General features: G+C 48.2%; 1 protein-coding gene across 7 annotated transcripts in view; it reads right to left on the bottom strand.

The window, feature by feature from the left end:
* Nucleotides 1-4183: 4183 nt before the first annotated feature.
* Nucleotides 4184-20585, bottom strand: part of USP19 (ubiquitin specific peptidase 19) — a 54013-nt gene continuing 37611 nt past the window's right edge. For 6 of the 7 annotated variants that reach the window (XM_060239367.1, XM_060239372.1, XM_060239371.1 and 3 more), the window contains 11 exons: nt 20021-20122; nt 19466-19606; nt 19105-19223; nt 18071-18208; nt 17512-17906; nt 16863-16973; nt 15303-15519; nt 14315-14467; nt 12499-12662; nt 10000-10184; nt 6492-8180 (listed from right to left, as the gene is read on the bottom strand). In XM_060239367.1, the coding sequence (XP_060095350.1) occupies nt 7962-8180; nt 10000-10184; nt 12499-12662; nt 14315-14467; nt 15303-15519; nt 16863-16973; nt 17512-17906; nt 18071-18208; nt 19105-19223; nt 19466-19606; nt 20021-20122 (1944 nt within the window). In that variant the 3' untranslated portion in view covers nt 6492-7961. Of the gene's footprint in view, nt 5270-6491; nt 8181-9999; nt 10185-12498; nt 12663-14314; nt 14468-15302; nt 15520-16862; nt 16974-17511; nt 17907-18070; nt 18209-19104; nt 19224-19465; nt 19607-20020; nt 20123-20585 lie in introns of those variants that run through there. The other variant, XM_060239373.1, reaches the window with a different exon arrangement.

The following is a 20585-nucleotide window of genomic DNA, read 5'->3' as shown; positions in this document are numbered from 1 at the left end:
GCTATAGTGTTTTCAGTCTTTTACAATGTCACACAGGTTCAAACTTCTGCCTGCAGTCATAAGATCTAGAATCGTGCTTTTCATTAATAGGAAGCTGAATTTCTCAGGATCCTAAATTATTTAGGCATCAGAGTTCTTTCAGACAGGGAGGTCTTTCTGGACACGAGAAAGGCAGATGTTTCCTGAGGGAAATACATCCCTTGTAGCGAGAAAAAGACAACAGTTGCTCTTTCTGAGCCATTGCCAAAGAGACAGTGAACTGATCAAACACTAGAACTGGAATCTGTTGGGACACCCACTGAGCCATGAATTCACTTGCGTGTTCTTTGGCTAATCATTTTCTCTCTAAATCTTACCTGTTGTGTCCTCCCCTATACCATGAAGTAGAGATCATTGGACTAGGACTGTGGAGACCAGGATTCAAATTTCACTTTACCATGAAGATCACCAGATTACAGTGGGCCTCTATCTCAGCCTCATCTGCCTCACTGGATTGTCGTGAAGGTAAAATGTGTGTGTGTGTGAGGGGGGGGGGGAGAACCACACAGCATCATTCAGAGCTCCATAGAAACATGGAATTTAAAGAGCACTATTGTTGTATAAATACAAATCTGGCCTACAGTGTTGTTCCAAAGATTTCTGATATATGTGAAGAACTTGGAGATTTTAAGGGGAAAGCACTAACTACTGGAGTATTATTATGGGTTCTCTACACATGTGACAAAGTGTGGCTATTTCAACCCTTGCTTTTCTTGTCAGTTCCCTCCTCCCAAAACTCATGAGAATTAAGATCTGGAGCACATTCCCATAGACCACAAGCCCTGTTGCCATGGCACCCAGCGAGCAAACAATTCCATGCCACAGTGAAGTCTCCCTACAGCAGACAAGCAACCGTTTTTTCTCAGGGCCCGTATTCTAACCTGGGGAGGGTAAATGCCTCAGACCATTTGACGGAGATAGGGGCCTCAGCCTACTGCCTTTGTCTGCCTGTAAAAAAGAGACCAAGGATGCCTCTGGGCTTGCTCCCCCCTCCCCAAACAGGCTGAGTGTTCATTGAGTCAGGACAGGGCAGCAAAGCTAAAGGATTTCTCAACCACAACCTGTTCTGCGGCTGGCACCTTTGCCTGAGCCACTAGGCCAGAGAGTGTGGGCAATTAATTTACAAACTTTCTGGCTTCAGAGAACCCTTTTTCTACATTGACTGGACTATCACAGATTCTAGTAGGAATAATTCAGGGTCAGATGAAATGTGATGGCAAGCAATCTGCTCTGCATACTTAAACCCAGGCCTGAGCAATAATATACGAAGCAGAGGGCAGAAGCTTTGTTCTCTAAATAGAAAGGGTGTGGTGGTGGGGGCACTAATCCCACTCCTCGTTTTGTTCACTCCATGGCCATTTCCCCTCCACCCCCATGTGCTGTTGCCCTCTCTCAAACGCCAGCACCAATAGTGAGCAAACTTTACAGTACTTCAGGCCAGAGACTGTGCGAGTGGAGAAGTGCCACAGGAGTACAAAAGGTTTGAGCCTGTCTTCCACTCGCCCAGCATTTGCTGTAAAATCAGAGCTACCCCTAATTGGGGCAGACTGGTCTTTAAACAAAAACAAGCCTATTATTACTACTATTTGCTGGAGTTGCCAACCTCCAGGTGAGGGGTGGAGATCTCCAGAGTTACAACTGATCTCCAGACTACACAAATTGCTATTTATTCAAAACACTTATTCCAAATGGTTGCTTTGGAAGATGGGCTGCACAGCATTATACCTCACCAATTTCCCTCCTCTCCTTAGCCCCCCCTCAAATTTCCAGGTATTTCTGAACCAAGAATTGGCAACCTAATTTGTTGGTATATTGGCCCAGCATGCATACAGTACAGTACCTGGTCACCCCTGTCTAGACACCTCCTTGCCCAATATGAATTGAACAGACACCGTTAAACTCCACACTTTAGAGCAGGAGTGTCAAACATGCAGTTTGGGGGCCGAATCAGGTCCCCAGAGGACTCCTATCAGGCCCCCGAGCAACTGGCTATCATCTACTTCCTTCTTCCTATATTCCGTCTGCATAACAGCTTGCTTTGCAAGGCTTGCTCAATTGCACTGGAGCTACAGAGCAAAACCTCTATTTTCTCCATTGGCTGAGGCTCCTCCCTTGGGGAGGAATAGCTTGCTTTGCCAGGCTCTCTCAATTGCACAGTACAGCTACTGAGCCAAGCCTCTCTTTCTTCTATTGGCTCAGCCCTTTCCCCCAGTCCTCTAGGGAAGGAAGGAAAGAGCCAGAGCTTCCTTTGCCCATATCCCTGAATCCCATGGGAGAAATACAAAGAAAGCATCTTGAAAACCAATGAGTGCTAACGTTTTAAGCATTTTTTAAGTTTTTAAAAATATGTGTGTTTGTGCTCTTTATAAAATTTATATTTCTGCTACCTAATCTTAAACAGGTACACACATGGCTTGGCCCAATAAGGTCTTATATCAGCTCTTGCCCTCAGAACAAATGAGTTCAACACTCCTGCTTTAGAGGATGATTGATAACAGTGAGCAGCCTGTCACTTAGGGAATTTCAGCTGCCTTTGGTGGTCTTTTCACTGAAGAAGCCTTGGTATAATTTCAGTCTTCAGCATCCCTTCAGTTCTGTGGAAGACCTATGATCAACTCCCTCCTTTGCCATCACTCACTCTTCCCCTGTTCACAGGCTGCTAACCTTACCAGGATATGATTCTGCCCCTTGCATGTATGGGCCCCACGTATTCACTTTCACTTCCAATGGGCACCCCCACCTCCATTTCAGTGGCTCTTCCACTACAAGGGAGACTTCTTTGAAGAGTAACTGGCAGAAGCCGCCTAATTTCTCTCACAAGGGTCTCTTCAAGACTAAACTGTGCATATCCTAGTTAGCCCAGGAGATGCCAACTCTCTCACCCCACTCCCAATTTAAGTGGTAGAAAATTGAACAACTCAAATGCAAGATGAGGTATGCTATAAAAAAGAAGGGATTGTCTTAAATTTGTATATGAGTTACAAGTATGTCCTGTAATAATCAACTTTTTGTATATAACATGGGGGGGGGGCTCATCTTTCATCCAGGATCATCATCTTTTTGAGTAAATACGGTAATTTCGTTGCCAAACCTTTACAGCATCAAGAGTATCTAATGTTGCAACCAGGAGAAGAGTGGCCTCTGTTATCTATGCTACCCCTGATTTGTTCTGTCTCTATCAAGTTTGTTTTGTCAAGTGGAAACTTCTGCTCACAGTTAAGTGTCCATTTCCTCCCACCTATCAAGATACGGTGGTCATTTCCCACAAACACTTCATTGTCCTGAAATCTCAACAGTTACCACATAAGAGAAAATGCTAGTTTTCAAATATTTTGTTTGACTTCGCAACTGTTAGGTTTTTTCACATGGTAGAAGCATTACATGCTGACTTTATAATCTCAATATGAAAAAACAAGATTTCAGCAACATTTGGATTCATGGACAAGCCAATCAAAGATTTTCACAATTGAGTCTCTGTTAGGTATAGGTAATGAAAGTTTTCTAATGACTGAGAAATCAGCAAGCACTGTAATATTCAGAATGCCTGTAAGACTGCATGGCTGCATTCAAACTACACTAATGCATTTTACATCTGGATTTCTACTGTGTAAGAATAGCAAAAATCTGGATGTAAAACGCATTCATTAGTGTAGTGTGAATGCAGCCTATGTGGCACATCTTTAGATTTCCGGGTAGGGTATTCATGCAGAGATTCATGTAGCACATATGTTTTAAGTAATGGGCATAAATTTAGTACACACCAGCAAATGGCACACACAGCAAGATCGCGAAAAAGGACATACTTTTGAAAGCTAATTTATTTAGGAGCCCTTTCCTATAGCTAGAAATGAGGGTAGCACAACAATAATTTCTACATAGAAAACTTGAACTATGCCAACCCATAGTCATCTTCCTTCCCAGCGTCCAATTCAAGTGGCATTTTTGGGTTGGATCCAGTGAGCGTGTTTGGCCCATGCCACTCAATGCCCCTTTGCTTACCGCATCCCCCATAGCTATTGTCCATGCATACATATTGCTTTCGGGTGGCTGTCTGTGCCAACCCTTTACAGTGGTGCCTATGATGGAAGTCCAAGCCCAGGTGGCGTGCCAGCAGACAGAACAGCACACAAAACACAGGAACAAGCAGCATCGAGTAGAATTTAATGACTCAAAACCCAAGACAAACACCGACTTTATACAAAGAGAGCAAGACTGAGATTTCCTGGGAATGGGCCCAGGGCAGCCTCGTTTGGTTACAGCAATTCCGAGAGCGGGTAATGGAGGCTGGGGAGCCAACGTTTAAATAGAGATGGCAATGGCTTCCCAGTTCCAGGGAAGTCACACGAGGGGCCAAGAAACTCCGAAACGCTTGAGGAGAGCAGCCAAGGAGGACGGGCAAGCCACAGTCCTGTGCCTTCTGTGCAAAACAAGAGAAGGCGACAGCAGGGGCCGAGTCTCCAGCCCCTCTTTCCCCTGCCAGTCTAAGCAATGCTGGTGAAGGGGCACAAAAGATCACGGAGACAGCAGGGAGTACATGTCCTGCCCATTTTGCAGCCAAGATGTTGTCCTGAGCTTGGGCTACCGAGAAGGGGCACAAGTGGGATAGGGGGACAGGCGAAGGGGGACTATGGAAGATTGTGAAGCAGGCACCCATGGTATGGCAAACTGGGAGGAGGCCCCTTAGGGGCAGATGCCAGAGACCCCACCCCCTCCCACGTGAACAGGCTGGGTATGTGAGAGGGTGCAGGGCTTGCCAGGGCTCTCCTGCCTCAGTGCTAGGAGACTCAGCTGGAACCTTGATGGAGGGGTGCAGGAGCTTCAGGAAACTGTACTAGAGGCTCAATAGGGGCGGGGTGGGGGGCGCTTTCCTCTGCATACTGGCACAGAGCAGCCTCCTAGCAGGGGACACCAAAAAAAAGGAAACCTTTCCAAAATTGCAGGGGAGGAGGAAGGGATGGAGCGGAAAGTGCTTGTGTGCTCAAGAAAAGGTCACAGCAGCTCCTCCTCCTTCCCACTGCAGGGGTATGTGGGGGAGGGGGGGTTAAAAGAGAGGGGAGCCACAAAAAACAAAGCCTTATATACACCCTCCCCCCCTCCAGTACAGGACGCCTTAGTCGACTTCCTCCATGTTGCTGTAGGATGGAGTGGGGTGTTCTGTCACCCCCTCGGGTGCCAGCAGGGGACCAACTTCAGGGGCCAGGCTGGTTCCAAAGGATGGCGAGCTAATTCCCTGCAAACAGAACAAAACGTCAAGCCAGTAAGCAGGAGAGGCATACAACCACACATAAACCCTTCCGTCTCAAGCCTGGGGAAGAGATTGTATCTCCTCGCTTTTGAACATATTTTACACCCCGAGATTTTAAGATGCAGAAACAGATTTTTGAACAAGTAAAATTATTTTTATAATATTAGCAGTTTGGAGTACTTGCAGACTGACCTTCTTCCCCCTTAAAGCTATTCTATCCTCTGTTTGGTGGCACAGTTATAGTGTCTGATAGGCACGCAATCAAATATTCACGCTGTCTTTTCACATACCAATTCTTAAAAAAAATTTCTACGTGCTTAAAGTTGTTCATTGCGTACTGAGGTAGTGTTGCTTCAGTATCACTTATTTGCATTTTTATACCTCTTCATGGAAGGTTATATAAAAATAAATATATATTCTTATAACCACTCTGCTAATGTAGGCTTTATTCTTCTAGTCCTCAATAAATTATTGATTGATTGTTGTATAATGTCCTGCCTTTTAGTGCAGTGTGAGTCTGTATTGTCCTGAATTGTCATCTGTCAATCTTGCACTGTGCTAAAAATAAATATTCTTTGCCAAGGTAACCTACATTCAACATCAAGTTAATTCTTGTAGCCTTTAGTTTCTTCAAATTCATTTTCACTTGCTTACTGTCTTCTCTTACTATATTTGGCTAGTGCTGCTGCAGCTACTAGGGGCTATACAAGCACTGAAACCCTGCCCACTGAAAACTCCCAAATTCCTCCTTGAAAATGCCACCAGACATCAGCCAAAAAGGTTCTTAACTCTTTGCAGCCATACGGTACAGAACTCGCTGTTTATTTCACATGAATCCCAAAGATCGCTGAACACCACCATCTATCAGCAAATCCTGCAGTTGCAGAGAATCACAGATGCACAGAGCCCTGTCCCATTCCTTCTGGTTCTGGACACCTTTCCCTCTACAGTGTGGCCCTTCTTTGACAAATGTTTTGCTGCAAATCTACTGAACGCCCAGTTCCCAACAGCCAACCAATCCCTTGATCCCTGCTAAACCAGAAGCCAGAAACGAGTTACAACTGGGGAGGCTAGGGGCCAGCAGTGAGGCATTTACTGGAAGAACGGGAGCATGTGGAGGCTGGGGAGAATCCTCCTGATGACTTTACATGGCAGAAACTTAATGGACAGACCAACAGATGAGGAAAGAAAGGAGTCAAACCATCTCTTTGGAACAGCTTAGGTTTTATTAAATACAATAAATAAATACAGTAAAAGCTTTTCTACAATACAACTCTTTTTTTCCCCCACCAAGCAAGGCAGAGGCTCTTTTCCTTTGTGGCATGGGATATGATCCCCACCATACCTACCTGTGCTATTTGGCACAGGTGTTACTGCCTGGGGCACAGCAGCATGTGTGTACCAGTTAATCTTACTCCAGGGCCCTAGCAGAGAGAAAAAGTCTCTTTGAAAGTGCTGGGTTTATTTTTTTTTAAAGAGCTTCCATTAGATTTCTATAATACATATGAATAATAGGAACTGTCAAACGTACATGAAACCAAAGGAGAGTGCTGCAAAGGATCACTTCCCCTGAAGAATAAATTTTCAAGACAACTCTTACTTATCTGGCCTCAGTGCCAGGGTATACATTAGGAAAGCTTAAGGATTTAGTTTGTGGTCTAGAGGCACAAGAAGGATGCTGCATTACGTGTGAGGAACCATGGCCTGGGAGCTACATTAAGAACATGGATTTGCAACTCCAATGACACCCTCTTCCGCTACTGTGTGTGCAGAGAGGTACACGCATGTGCATTCCCAGCCATGGGCACAGGAGCCAACGTATAAAATCAAAATTGCGTCTTCCGTCTCACCGCTATCGACAGCTCGCTGCTACAGACTGCTTAGCATAATGCAGGCCTTGCTTGAGGGACAAGGATGAGAAGAGAAGCTTCCGTTTACCCTCTGTATTCCAGTCTGGCATCGCAACCAGACAGAAGTCACCCGAGCTGGGAGGGGTGTGCGTGTGAGATCAGTCAGGCTGCAAGCCAACCCACCATCATAAAGAAGGGGCCTACACCCAACCCTCCAATGTCTAGAAGGGTCAGCAATGCCTACTCCTCTAACACCGCCCCCCTGCCGCTGAAAGAAGACACCCATTCAAATAGGCCAGAGATCTTTCTCCCTCCTGGGGAGGGATAAGAATGGGGATAATGCCCAACTGGGAAAGCTGGTTCAACCTTTACGCACTAGGCACTAGTGAGGGGACGGTGTGACCCCAGGCAGAGAGAGTGACCTAAACAAATATATTCCATCCAGCTACAGGGACAGAGGTGGCTCTGCAGCTCCTGCTAGAAAACATACATATATATTTGCCAGCACTTGTTGCACAGGGGCCAAAGTCTACAACAGTCACCTAGAAGAGAAGCCAGTCCAACTGAGATTTCCCCCAGGCAATGAGCCATAAGGACTCTTCCCAGATTACAAATTCATGTATTCAGCCAAGTGGGATACAGAGCAGGGCCAGGACTAGGCGTCTTCTCCACAAGGCGATACTGGCACGAGGGCGTCTTCTTGCAACCTACCTGGCAAGGAGCTTTTCAGCCCCTCACCGTAAAGATGTAAAAAAGGAGGAGAGCCCAATTGGAAGGAAGCTGGCTGGCTGCCCCCTCCCCTCCTCGTGACTTGCTGTTGTGGGCTGCTACCTCCAGCGAGTTTGATAGATGAGGGGGTAGAAGACATTCAAGAAGAGCGCCACAATGGCTGCCATGGTTCCCAGGACAAAATATCGGACGTGGCCTTCATCAGGACACTCCGAGGCGAGGTGCTTCGTTCTTCGGCTGCAAGGCCCCCAAGGGTTCCTCATAAGCCTCCTGGCAGCTTCCTCTTCAGCCTCCAGTTCCTGCCAGAGCAGAGAAGCCTGCGATGTGGAAACCTGCGTCAGCACTTGGAGAGAAACACAGCGGCAACACACCCCAATCACCCGTGCTCTGCCCCTTATCCTTCCCACACCCCTCCACTGCTGCTGCTTCTGCGCCATGAGCTCCCCCCTTTCCCCCCACAGCTCCAGTTCAATCCACAGGGACCTCCTAGGGACAAGCAAGCCAGGAGATGACGGACAGCAAAGCCCCTATTTTCAGAGTAAGGCATCCATGCTGACTTGGGGCTGGTGATGGGAGGAGTTTTTCCTTCCTGGGACTCGAGAACCAGCGCCAGCTTAGTCCTTTCAACAGAACCCTGAGCACTGAGTAATCACAGCCCACGCTTCCTTGGAATGCACGGAAAAATATTCAGCAGACCAACCAGTCACAACAGGTGAGAGAACACGGAGGATCATTCACAAACAGCCAATCACAGCTGAACTTTTCTCTGGAGAAAGCATGAGAATCTGATGATGACCGCCAGTCACATCCGAGTGTTTGCAGGTGGATCACATGAGGATCTTTCATCAAAAGACAACAGCCAACCAACAGCTCAGTTTTTGGCAAGCAGAAAGCCACTAGGAACATTCAAGAAAGGACAAGCCAATCACAGCTCACTCTTCTTTTTAAAATTAAAACAGGTGCAAAAGGAAGAATTAGTCATGGGGGGAACCAGTCAGACCAGCTCCTTCCACGTACAGCTGCCTCATTCAGACCAGTCAGCCAATCACAGAGGTTATTCTTCCTACATGAGGTTTGAAGAATCAGGCAGAATCCATAGCCATCTCCCCTACTCCATCCCCTGGGGACTTGCAGATAAGAGGGCTTGCTGCTTCCCATGCCCCCACAGGTCAGAGATGATGACGCTGAAGCTGGCATGAAGTGCCATAGTCTTGCCACAGGAGGCTGGCTGCCAGGGTCCACAGGCACGAAGGGAATCTTGGCTTAAGTATGTAGGCCACTCTTTGGCAGCTTCTCTAAACACACACAGGCTGAGCCCGCTCCTCCCCCAAGGGTAACAGGTTCTCAGTTATTCTGGACACACCAGGCATCCAGGCCTACGAAGATCTTTGCCAGGTACCTGGCATTAGAAAAGGCTTCAGTGAACAGGAGGAGACGCAAGAACAATGCAGCCTTGCTATGCGTGGCCTTGGAGACAGCCCAGTTTGACCTTCTGTGCCCAGGAAGCCGCTTACTGCATGCAAGTAGCAGAAGGATGTGTCAGACTCCCACCGTGTTCATTTCCGGGAGAGGCTCTTTGTTCAAGACTGTGCCAGGGTTGCTGGCGGTGTATGTATGTGAACATGTACTGGTGGCATGCTCCACCTCTAACATATTGCCCCATCTCTAACATATCGATGTGCAGGAGGAGGATGTCTAAAATAGCAGCAGCACTGAATTCACATCAGACCAGCCCCACATCTGGTCTCATTAAAACCTATGCCACCCTGGCTGCCTGGGGGTCCCTCCTTCCCTGTTTGTCATCTCTCTGTGTGCCGAAGCTTGTTTTTGCACAGGATTTGATACTGCCACTCAAGGCTCCGCAATGGGCAGTGCCCTTCTGTCCCAGCCAAGCCTGACCTCTCCACTCTTACAAACCACAGCAGTCCTCCCGCTCCAGAGCAAGATCTCTTCTTGAAAGCCTCAAGTGCCTCTTTCTCTGCCCACCATCCCTAGTCAGAGCTGTATGCCAGAGGTGTCAGTCCACCATCAGCAGCAGCATTAAGACTCCCAACTGATGGGACACATCAAGGTGAAGACTGACCTTAAAAAAAACCCCAAAACCTCCAACTAATACATCCCAAGCTGAGCTCTCACCTGACTGGCTGCTGCTTCAGCAGATGGGGCCAATTCTGTCCGAGGATCCATAGGGTGAGGTGGCCCTCGGGGAGGTCTCTCTACAGGAGAGTTCCGCCGGCGGTAGAAAAGCACATAGGCATATCGGGTCACCACTTGACTTTCATCCACTGTAGTGACTGTGCTGTCGTCAAAGAGCCGCCAACCTGTGTTGGTGGGGGGTAGGAGGACATGAGAGAAAAAATGTGAGAACAGAATCCTCCAACGCACACACACATCTCTCCAGCTCAAACCCATAGGGAAGGCCTGCCTGTCCAGTTACCGATCCCTCCTCATACAAGGACAGCTCAACCTGCTGGCTGTCCCCCACAGGTATCCACAGTGAGTTAATTATATCATTCATAAAAACTTAAGAGAAGCCATGTTGGATCAGGCCAATGGCCCATCCAGTCCAACACTCTGTGACCGTTTTCACACACAGCTTACCACGCGGTCACGTTCCTGTTCTCTCCACAGCGTCTGTTGGATTTTCCATTATCTGCGCCAGAGTTACAGGAAGTGCTGCAGCTTTTGCGGAGCAAACGTAAACTGGGTTTTAGCAGTTTACGTTTGCTATGCAAAAGCCATGGCACTTCCTGTAACTTCGGGGCAGATAATGGGAAATCTGACGGACGCTGCGGAGAGAACAGGAATGTGACCGCGTGGTAAGCTGTGTGTGAAAATGGTCTCTGTCACACAGTGGCCAAAAAAAACCAGGTGCCATCAGGAGGTCTATCAGTAGGGACAGGACACTAGAAGCCCTCACATTGCTGCCCCTCCCAAGCACCAAGAATACAGAACATCACTTGTCCCAGACAGAGAGTTCCAACAATACGCTGTGGCTAATAGCCACTGATGGACCTCTGCTCCATATGTTCATCCAATCCCCTCTTGAAGCTTACTATGCTTGTAGCCACTGCCACCTCCTGTGGCAGTGAATTCCATGTGTTAATCACCCTTTGATAATTCTTACCATGCCCATCTAGTAGAGTAAAGGTGTTGTCTACTACAGCCTCAGCTTGCCAACACATCTGTTTTCACAGGTGTCTTGGGGCAACAGGAACAGACTTCAAGAACCCATCTGGGATGTGTAAGGTTGCTAGAAAGACACCCCCAACCTCTCACTTTCACACCCCTCTTTAAGATAGATCCCTATGTTATTGTTAAGAACTGAAAAGACCAAATCCAGGAAGTGAGATTTCCTCATATCTCAAAGCTGTGTTCTCTCACCAGTACTGATGGGCCTTCCATACTACAGTCTGAAACATCAAAAGGAACAAGCAAGCTGGCTCATGTTGAAATTGCTGATGGGGTGGGCAGGAGAGGAAAGAGATCACTCAGTCCCTTCCACTTAGATGTATTTAATGAATGGCACAGTCGTGCTTTGATTGGAGAAATTCAAAAGGTTACCTTCCAATTCACCCAGTTCCATTACATTGGCTGAGACAAACCAAGGGACAGGTTAAGGAGGGGAAGGAGTTCAGGACACTGCAACCCTATCCCATGAACAGTGAACCTTCCCAAGCACTCTGCCTGTATCTCCACAAACCAAATGTTGCTAGAACTGATCCTAAGTGAAAGCAGAGCTAAATAACCAGAGACCAGATTTTGGTCAAGATTTGCAGAGTATCAGAAAATGAAAAAAGTCCCTGCATATAAATCTTGTCAAGTTATCATTACCAGTTTGCTCCTCCAAAAAATTCTAACATTTTCCTAAAAACAAAGCTGATTAAAGAGACACCTACCCAAATTTTCTAATGTCTCAAAACAAAAAGTCCATGTATTGACATTATACCAGAGAGCAGTAAGCCATTTTTGACAGATGATCTTCTACTACTTTGGGGACTACTACCTTTGGCTGTTGTCAAGAAGGTTCACTGGTGCACCAATACTATCTGCATTATAAAGGCTTGTGGGAGCCATTGTTTTATCAAACGGGGAGACAGGAAGAGAAGGGTTAAGCTGAATTGCAGAGTAAAACTTTTCTGCCCTGATACCACACCACCATGTGAAAAAAAGCCCTTCTCTCCCTTGCACCAGCCCTGAATAAACCAGGAAGACCCCCCCCCCCCCAAAAGCCCTTCTCCCTCTGCTGGATCAAGATCAGTGGTTCAGCTAATCCAGAATGCCATCGCCCACTACAGCCAACCAGATAAAGCAGCCAACCAGCTGTCACTGTCACCATACAGCTATCATAGTATTCTAGCTGAGACATCACTCATCTGGTGGTGAGTTCCCCCTCACTGGCAGCGGTTGGACAAACACTTTAAGCAGCGGTTGGACAAACATTTCTCATGGATCCTTTAAGCTGATCCTGCATTGAGCAGGGGATTGAACTAGATGGCCTCCATGGCCCCTTCACCTCTACGATTCTGTGATTCTGCCTAGCCTGTGTCTAGCCCCCATTTCATGGTTGACTGGCATGTGGCTTAGTCTATCGATGGCCACCACAGCAGCCACTGACCTCTCCCCCCAACTCACCCACATCACTGCGTTGGCTGTTCTTGTCACTGGGCAGCCGGGCATAAGCTGTGTAGTGTCCACCAATCATGCCCCCATAGTGATTGATAACTGCATACAGGTCATACATGGGCAGCTGCTGCTCGTCCTTCTGGCCAATGCAGAACTTGCTCAGGTCCAAGCTCCTAAGAACATAAGAGAAGCCATCAGTGGAGCCAGGATACAGATGGCCCCAGCTTGTTGTTTAATTATTCACCAAAACAATGATCCTCCATGATTGTTTAAATAGAGTTTATCCTACTGCAAGGTATCAGGACAATAAACACTATTATTGGAGCTGAAGCAACCCAGGAGGCTCCTGTGGCACAAATATATGAAATGGAACTCATCTAATACTTCTTTGGTTATTTGAACTGTCAGTCTGGTTATCAGTCAAACACGAACTCATGTTTTTGCTTATTGGGTTGACTATAATTTGAGCCACGTTCAAATATGGGCAAGGCTCGAAGTGCCAAGAAGGACAGGTGAGGCATACAAAAGAATCCTGGAATAGTTTACTGTAAGACATGTAGGGATCAGCTCCATGTTCCCCAAACGGGCAGAGAGGAACATAAGGCGATGCTTGTCAAGTGTGAAAGCAGGAATTTCCTTCCGAAACGTGAATGGAATTCAGAACAGCCATGTTGTAGAAAGACGAGACAAAGATTGATGGCACACCTATGGTTGTAGCAGCACAAGAGTCTGAGCTATTGGATGCATGAATGGTCAATAAAAGGTGCTGGGTACAACTGTATCTACACTCACACCCCAGTAGGGATCTGATGGATAATTCCTCATTTGTGCATCCAACACAGTAAGCGCTTGCTCATGAAACCTGACTGTAAAATAAGTCAAGGACCACCATATGACTGTTTTTTCGCCACCCCCTAACACAAGGCCCTTCAGTTCCAATTTCCATCCTTCCCTCAAAATGACAAGAAAAGACTACTCTCATTCCCACCTCCAGCACTGTTATCTAACAGAGCCACAAGTGAAGATACAGGGGCAGCAATTCATAAAGAGGTTTGGATTGAATGACACCAGGGCAACATCTGAGGAAACACTGTGACATACAAACGCACACACTCTCTCTTTTGTATCTGGTACAGGCTGAAAGAGTCTGTTATTCACCAAGGCCACTCTCTTCAAGCAGCACAATGATGTGAGCCAGGCAGGCTTCCCACCACGGTACCCGCCCCCCACCCCCTTCCGTTATGCTGTCGTGCCCCTCACTCGCCACCCTCCCGTTGCTAGTTTGCTTCCCTCTCCCTGCCCTGCCGCCAGTCTCCTTCTTCCTTCCCTCCGCCACATCCTCCGTGCCTCCCTTACAGTCTGCCACACTCTGCTCTACCCTGCTGTTGCCGCTGCAGCGACGAGGCTGGCCAGCTTCGAGACAGCCGGAATGGCCGCGTTTTGAGACAAGGAAGCTGGATTTCTCTCCCTTCCTTTCCAGAACCGGAAATGAGGGGGGAGTGAAGCCTTCTCCAGTTTCCTCTTCTCAAAACGCAGCCCTACCAGCTTCCTCGAAGCCGGCCAGCCTCGTGGCGGCAGTGTGGGAGGGGGCAGGCAAAGCATGGCAGATTGTAAAGGAGGTGCAGAGAACATGTCGGAGGGAAGGAAGGAGGCTGGTGGCGGGGCAGGGAGAGAGAGAGGCACAAACTAGGCTGTTGTCTTGGGTACTGGGGGGGGGGAGCCCAATTTTGCGCCCCCTTCCTGGCGCCCTAGGCAACCGCCTAATTTGCCTAGTGGGCGAGCTGGCCCTGGAGGCAGGGCACTGCCCAGCGCAGCTTCCTCTTACTTGACGGGGAAATCCACCATATCATTGATCTTGTCCCTCCAGATGAAGCTGCGGAAGGAAAAGCGCTTGAGCTGGATGATGAGGACATTAGGCAGGCGCCACAACATGAGCTGCTTGGATGCCTCACGGTGCTGTTTACACTTTGGGCAGTACCTGCAAAAAGGGTGGTAGAAAAGAGAGAGCAAGCAAACTACTTGAGACTGCCTTGCACCACTGGCCCTCCTTGCTCAGCTCCTGGCTACACTGACAGCAGATGATGGCTTTCCGAAGCACCTGCTGCTACTCAAGATCTTTTATTTATTTAATTTATTCAATTTATACCCCGCCCTCCCCGCCAAGGCGGGCTTCCCATATGTTATCAGGAACTAGACCTGGAATCTTGTGAAGGCAAAGCATGGGTTTTGCCGCGGACCACGATTCTTCCCCCTTATGGGGGTGCCTGTATTCCCAGGTGCCACTGTATTCCCCCTTCGTTTTGCTGATGTTGCTGACAAAAGGTTGCCTCAGAAGAGTGGGGTGTGGATTTCTGAGACCAAGGCTACCCAGGATTGCTCTGTGGGGTCTGATTTTGGTAGGCGATGTGGTTGTCTGAGATCCGCGTCTTCACTCAAAAGCAAGTCTTTGCAGCATACTGTTTTCAGAGCAGGACATGGCTGTGAATGGATGCATGGCACAGGGGAATTTCTTTTGCAAAAATGCCAGAAGTTCGCATTGTTGAATGGGGCTTCTCATATCTCACTCCCTTCTACCTACAAGTGATTCCTAGCACTCTTCATACCTACTGCACTCCAATATTCTTAGTGGCAGCCTTTCCCCAGCCTAGCAAAAATCAAAACACGGAGCATCTGAAACCTCAAATCTAGCTGTGTATTCAAAATGTCTGTTTCTTGTCAGTTCCAGAATCTTAAACATTTTTACTGCATGGATTTACATCCCATTCAGGAGATCCATCAACCAACAGACAAATTTATGGAGACCTCATTCTTACCAGGCCTCCTCTGGGGCCAGAACCTCTGGTTTGGTGAAGAGGTTGAGGCATTGTTCAAGGGTGAAATGGCCTGCCCTGGCTGCCTCGCTGGCTGAGCCGGGGTCCTCCACACATTCCAGCTCCTTGGACTCCACCAGCACAAACTCCTTCATCCTCTCATTGTTCTTCCAGACCAGAGCCAGGGAGCAGTCATCAGGCAGATCTAGTGGGGTATCTCCTGTAAGGGCAAGATGTTTACAGGTGGGCACACTTGCCTATTTCTCCCAGCTGGCATCCAAGGAATGCAAATTAGATGCCGAGTATCTGGGACTCCTGTTTTAGACAGCTCAGCCAAAGGGGGTATGAAACGAGCAGCGTGAGAGGAAGCAGAAACAAGAGCATTTATTATGACTTATTTCAACAGCACTTTGTGAATAACGATGCAGAAGCCTTAAAATGAGATCCTACCTCAATGACTAATAAAAGGCAAGCTATTATTAATCCCAGTTTTTCTAATACATGGGAAACTGAGGTTCAAAGTAGCAAATATATCCAGTCCAAAACCACCCACTTGAGCTCCCGTCAACATTCTTTTTCCCAGGACAAAAGGCTGCCTCCCCCCCCTTGAGTAAATGGATGGGAAAGTCATGCAGGCTGCAGGCGATGAAAGAAAACGATGTTGATTGGAGGGGAGGGGAAGAGCGAGAGAGAGAGCTTTCTGGAATGCAGCTCATGATGGTCCTCATTGTCTGTTTCTGCAACTGTGTAGCGCTGGGGCAACATCCACAGAAAGCCTCACACTCAAGAACAATGCTGGCAGCAGCTTGCCAGGGTCTCAGCAAGAGGTTCTTTCTACCACACAGTCTTTTCTCTATCGTCCCTCCCCTTACCTAGGAGAAATATGCAATATATACTTGTTATTTATCTCCCCCATTCTCTCCAGTGGGGACCCACACTGGCTTCCATCATTCTCCTCTCCTCTACTTCACTTTCATGACCACCCTCTGAGGTAGATTAGACTGAGGGAGTGTGTGACTGGCCCAAGATCACCCAGTGAACTTCCACAGCAGAGTGGGGATTCAAACCTGGATCTCCCAGATCCAACTTCTACTACACCATGCTGTCTCTTTATATATGGAAAAGTTGTGTGAGTCATGCAGCTCACAATCTTCAGCCTGCAGTAGACAGCTATCAGGAGTTTAGCACAAAATGCATATAGCCAGTCGAGTAGTATCCATACTGGTCTTCAAGGGGCTTAACAGATTGGACCTGGCCTGTATCATTCGTATGCTTGGGAAACTTCTCCCCAGGGCTTTTTTTTCTGCCGGAGTCCATAGGAGCGGAGCTCTGCCTGGGCTGGCCAGTGCACTGGCTAACCCAACCTGCCATGCAGCAGCCATGTGTTCCCAGGCCAGGTGGTGTGGCCTAATATGCAAATAAGCATAATTTTTCTACAAAAAAGGCACTGCTTCTCCCTAAGGCTGCATGACTCTCCCCCTCCCTTCCCAAAGAAGTCCAAGTCTCAAAGCTTCAGTACACTGCTGGTTAGAAAACTCCAAGGTCTACCACTACAGGACTCACCCTTGTCCTCCAGCTTCTGTTCTCTGTTGGATGCATCAATCTTGTTGATGTAGAACTGGGTAGTGTGGGAACTAGGACCCTCAGCTGGGTGCTGATAGCCAGGGATGGCAGCTACAGGCAAAGAGGGGAAGGAAAATCAATTATAACAGTCAGCAGCCCTCTCCCCCAATCTTCCCATATGGAGGAAATAGCTGGGACAACTTATATTCCACAGCACACCTTGGACTGGTGTGCTCTTTCAGAACCACACAAAATATGACCACAGGATAACATCTGCCTCTCAGCCGCTGCATGCCCCTCACAGCACTGAGAAGCTGCTTGGATTAAAGAAATTTTCTTAATCCCAACCTTCCAGTTTTGGCAGGATGTTTGTGTGGGTGAAATGGGAGAGAGGGACCAAAAAAAGAAAACAAGCCACACAAAGCAGACAATTAATTCTGAATTTTGTTGCTTGTATGCTTCTGAGCGTGTGGGCTGTACAAATGTTTAGTCTCTGCCTATAGTTTCCCAAGCAGCACCTCGGTGGAGACTCAAGCTGCATTAAAGAATGTGGGGATAAACTGCCTCAGTGGAAAGCTGCAAGGAACCCAGTGGAACATGGACTCCAAAAATTAAAGCTGCCGGATCAGGTCAAGGATGGGTCACTAACCTTCAGGCTTGGAGGCTCTCTCGAAAGGAATCTCCTTCTCCATGCAGCCCTCAGCCCGCGCATCCAACAGGGGCTCGGAGAAGCCTGAATCCAAGCTCAGCAAGGAGCTCCTTCCTGTGGGAACCTTGCTCTTCACGGCGCTGCTATCCCCCAGCTCAGACTGCAGCTCAGGGGCCGGGAGAAGTGCCTGGGGCTCCTGCAGGAGGTGTGGAGCTCTAGCACCGTCTCCTGACTCCAAGGTGGTGCTGGTCGCTGAGGCAGCAGCTGCAGAGACCACTGTAGCACAGCTGCTCCTGGCAGGAGGCTCCTGTTTGTCAGGAACCTGGGACTGCAAGCTCTGTTCAGGTGACATCCTGCCCACCTGGAAAGGTGGCTGGAATACACTGACCGAATACCTAACCAGGGGAGGAGGAGGGAAGGAGACAAAAAGGGGGGGAAAGACAAGACATAATATGGGCTCTGCACTGTCAGACTATACACACTGCAAGCATCCACAAACTTCTTCACTGACCAGTCAAGGTCTAGAAGGGATCTAGTGATGGCACCAGCCCGCCTTTACCTGGCATAACCCTCCAAGAGCTGAGCCAGCCGTGCATAGGTGAGGCGTGATTCTGGCACGCTGATGATGAAAGGGAAGCCAATGTTCTCAGGGCGGCACGAAGTTTTGTGGTCATGCCAGTGTTTCCTTTGACAGTCACTGAAAGAGACACAAAACAGACTCTCATCTGGTCTGGTGCACACCCACTCCTTTACACAGAATCAGATCACTGGTCCACCTAGTTCCCAGAGTCCAAGGCAAAGGTCTTTCCAAATGTCTTCTGCCCAAGATCCTGTTAAGATGCTAGGGACTGAATCTGGGACTTTCTACAGACAGGCAAAGCGAGTGTTCTACTGCATACTATCCCCTAGTGCAGGGGTGTGGAATGTCAGGCCCTTGTGAATTGCTGGGCTGAGCCCCACCCTCTCTCTTGTGGGCATTGTGAAAGACTGCTGCTGGGGTATGTGGGTGCCTTTAAAGGTCTGCTGGGAGCAACTGAAGGGAGGGAGGGAGAGCTGGCAGTGGTGGGAGCCAGCTACCACCAGTTCAATTTGCATGTGATTATCCCAGATGGTGTGGCCTAATATGCTAATATTAGCGGATGTGGTCTAATATGCCTGGACGTAGGCATTTGCCTAAGGCAGCACGCCGGTGTGCGTGTGTGCACGCACGCTGAATTAGGCTCTCCTCCCGTGACTTCAAATAGAAAAAAAAATTATTTGCATTCATTTTGCTGGCCTGAATTGTTTTTCCTTGGTGGAGCACTGTTTTTTAAGTTGATAATTTTGTATGGCCCACGACTGATGTTATAAGATATCCAAATGGCCCTTGGCAGAAAAAAGGTTCCCCACCCCTGCCCTAGAGATACAGCTGCTTGCTCTTCTCCCACAACACAGTGAAAACCAGCAGACTTTTCTTTTGTTAGAAACACCACCACACACACCAAGCCAGCAGCCCAGAGAGATTCCTTCTCCCCATGCAACTTAAAAATCTAAGCCTCTCCTGAAAGAAGAGTTGGCCAACAAGTAGTTCTGCTCTGGCCCTTGGAAACTTACACATTGCAATAACCGACACGGTAGCACCGAGTGCAGCGCTTCAGCTTCTCCTCCTCTGACTGCTGTTTCTTCTGGCAGGCGGCACATTCAGTGACGGGCCCACTGGGCACCTGAGAGCGCTGAGAAAGGAGATGGTGCACATTTGAGTGTTGCTGGCCTAAGCAAGAACCAAGAGAGCACTTGGGATGGAACTGGACCCTGCTGCTCCCATGGGACAGGAAAGGCTGCAGGGTGAACCCAGGGTGCCTGCATGGGCTCAAAAGAGAGCTCTCCCTCTTTCTCCACTTGCCCACTCCAGGGCTGCACTCTTCTGGCTCTGCCTCTCTCTGTGGAAGCCACCGGCATGGCTCCAGGCCTTTACCTGTTGAACCTGCAGCTCCACCACACGCTCCTTGGCCAGGTCAGGAGACAGGACCTCAAAGCATAGCAGAAGGTCTGTGGGGGAGACACAGTCCAGCGAATGGGAAGGCAGGTGCATGCGGTGGAAGTGGTTCTTGATTACCTAACACAAGGAAGAAGGGAAACAAAATCTCCTATGACAGATGCTCACAATACATACAATAAAACCCAAGGGAGCCAGGGTGACCATTTGCCTCAGGAACAGGTTTATGACCAAAAACACAAGGGAGAAGAGCACGAGCCTAAAAGAAAACACATGCACACAGATGGAATGAAGGGAGTGGAAAATTATTATTTTTACAAAGCTAGATTCCTGGTAATGCATCCACAGGAAGCCTCTTCCTTGCATCATTATCTAACTGATAAGACCCACATTATCTGGCTCCTTTGTTACTATAAGCAAGAATGCTCACAGGGCAAACAGCAACTCCCATGACATTCAGACACAAGAGATTTAACTGGACTGTATGGGACAACACTCAGCTGTAATCATGGCACATACAAAAGCAGCACTCACTTCAGCCAGGCGCAGGTTCTCAGGGTTCACTCGCGTGCTGTGGGATATTGACTCTAGCACCTCCATGGCAGTAGAATTCTCTTTGCTGATGCTCACCAGGAACTGTTGGGAGAGAGTGAGTATGTCACACTTGATAGCCACACAACCAATTCCCTTTAGTGTCCATAATCAAGTAATGTCATCCTTGAGCCACACACACTCCGCTTTACCTGCTCACATACTCTAACCCTCTCTCTTCTCTAATCAATGCAAAGGCAATTACTTGAAACTCTCCCACTCACCCTCACCAGAACTGCCCCAGTTCTAGGATCTGTACAGCGCTGAATATATGACACTAATTGCAAATAATCAGTGTGTTGTATTAGTAATTCTCAACTATTTTGACAGGACAACAGAAGGTCTTCTGTGTGGATATTTGGTTAGATGCTTGCCTCCATTTCAGCTCTGAAATCCCAGTAGTCAGATGAAATGGCCAAGCCACAAGCCTGCCAGGTAGCCTCTGACCTTGAAATCCTTAGCCTAATCCCAGAGCATGGGCAAGGTTTTGTTTTCTTTTCCCTGTCCA

Source organism: Heteronotia binoei, chromosome 5, assembly GCF_032191835.1.
Source record: "Heteronotia binoei isolate CCM8104 ecotype False Entrance Well chromosome 5, APGP_CSIRO_Hbin_v1, whole genome shotgun sequence".
NCBI classification, from domain to species: domain Eukaryota; kingdom Metazoa; phylum Chordata; class Lepidosauria; order Squamata; family Gekkonidae; genus Heteronotia; species Heteronotia binoei.
The sequence above is the reverse complement of the archived record's forward strand: the minus strand, read 5'-3'. Positions and strand labels throughout refer to the sequence as shown.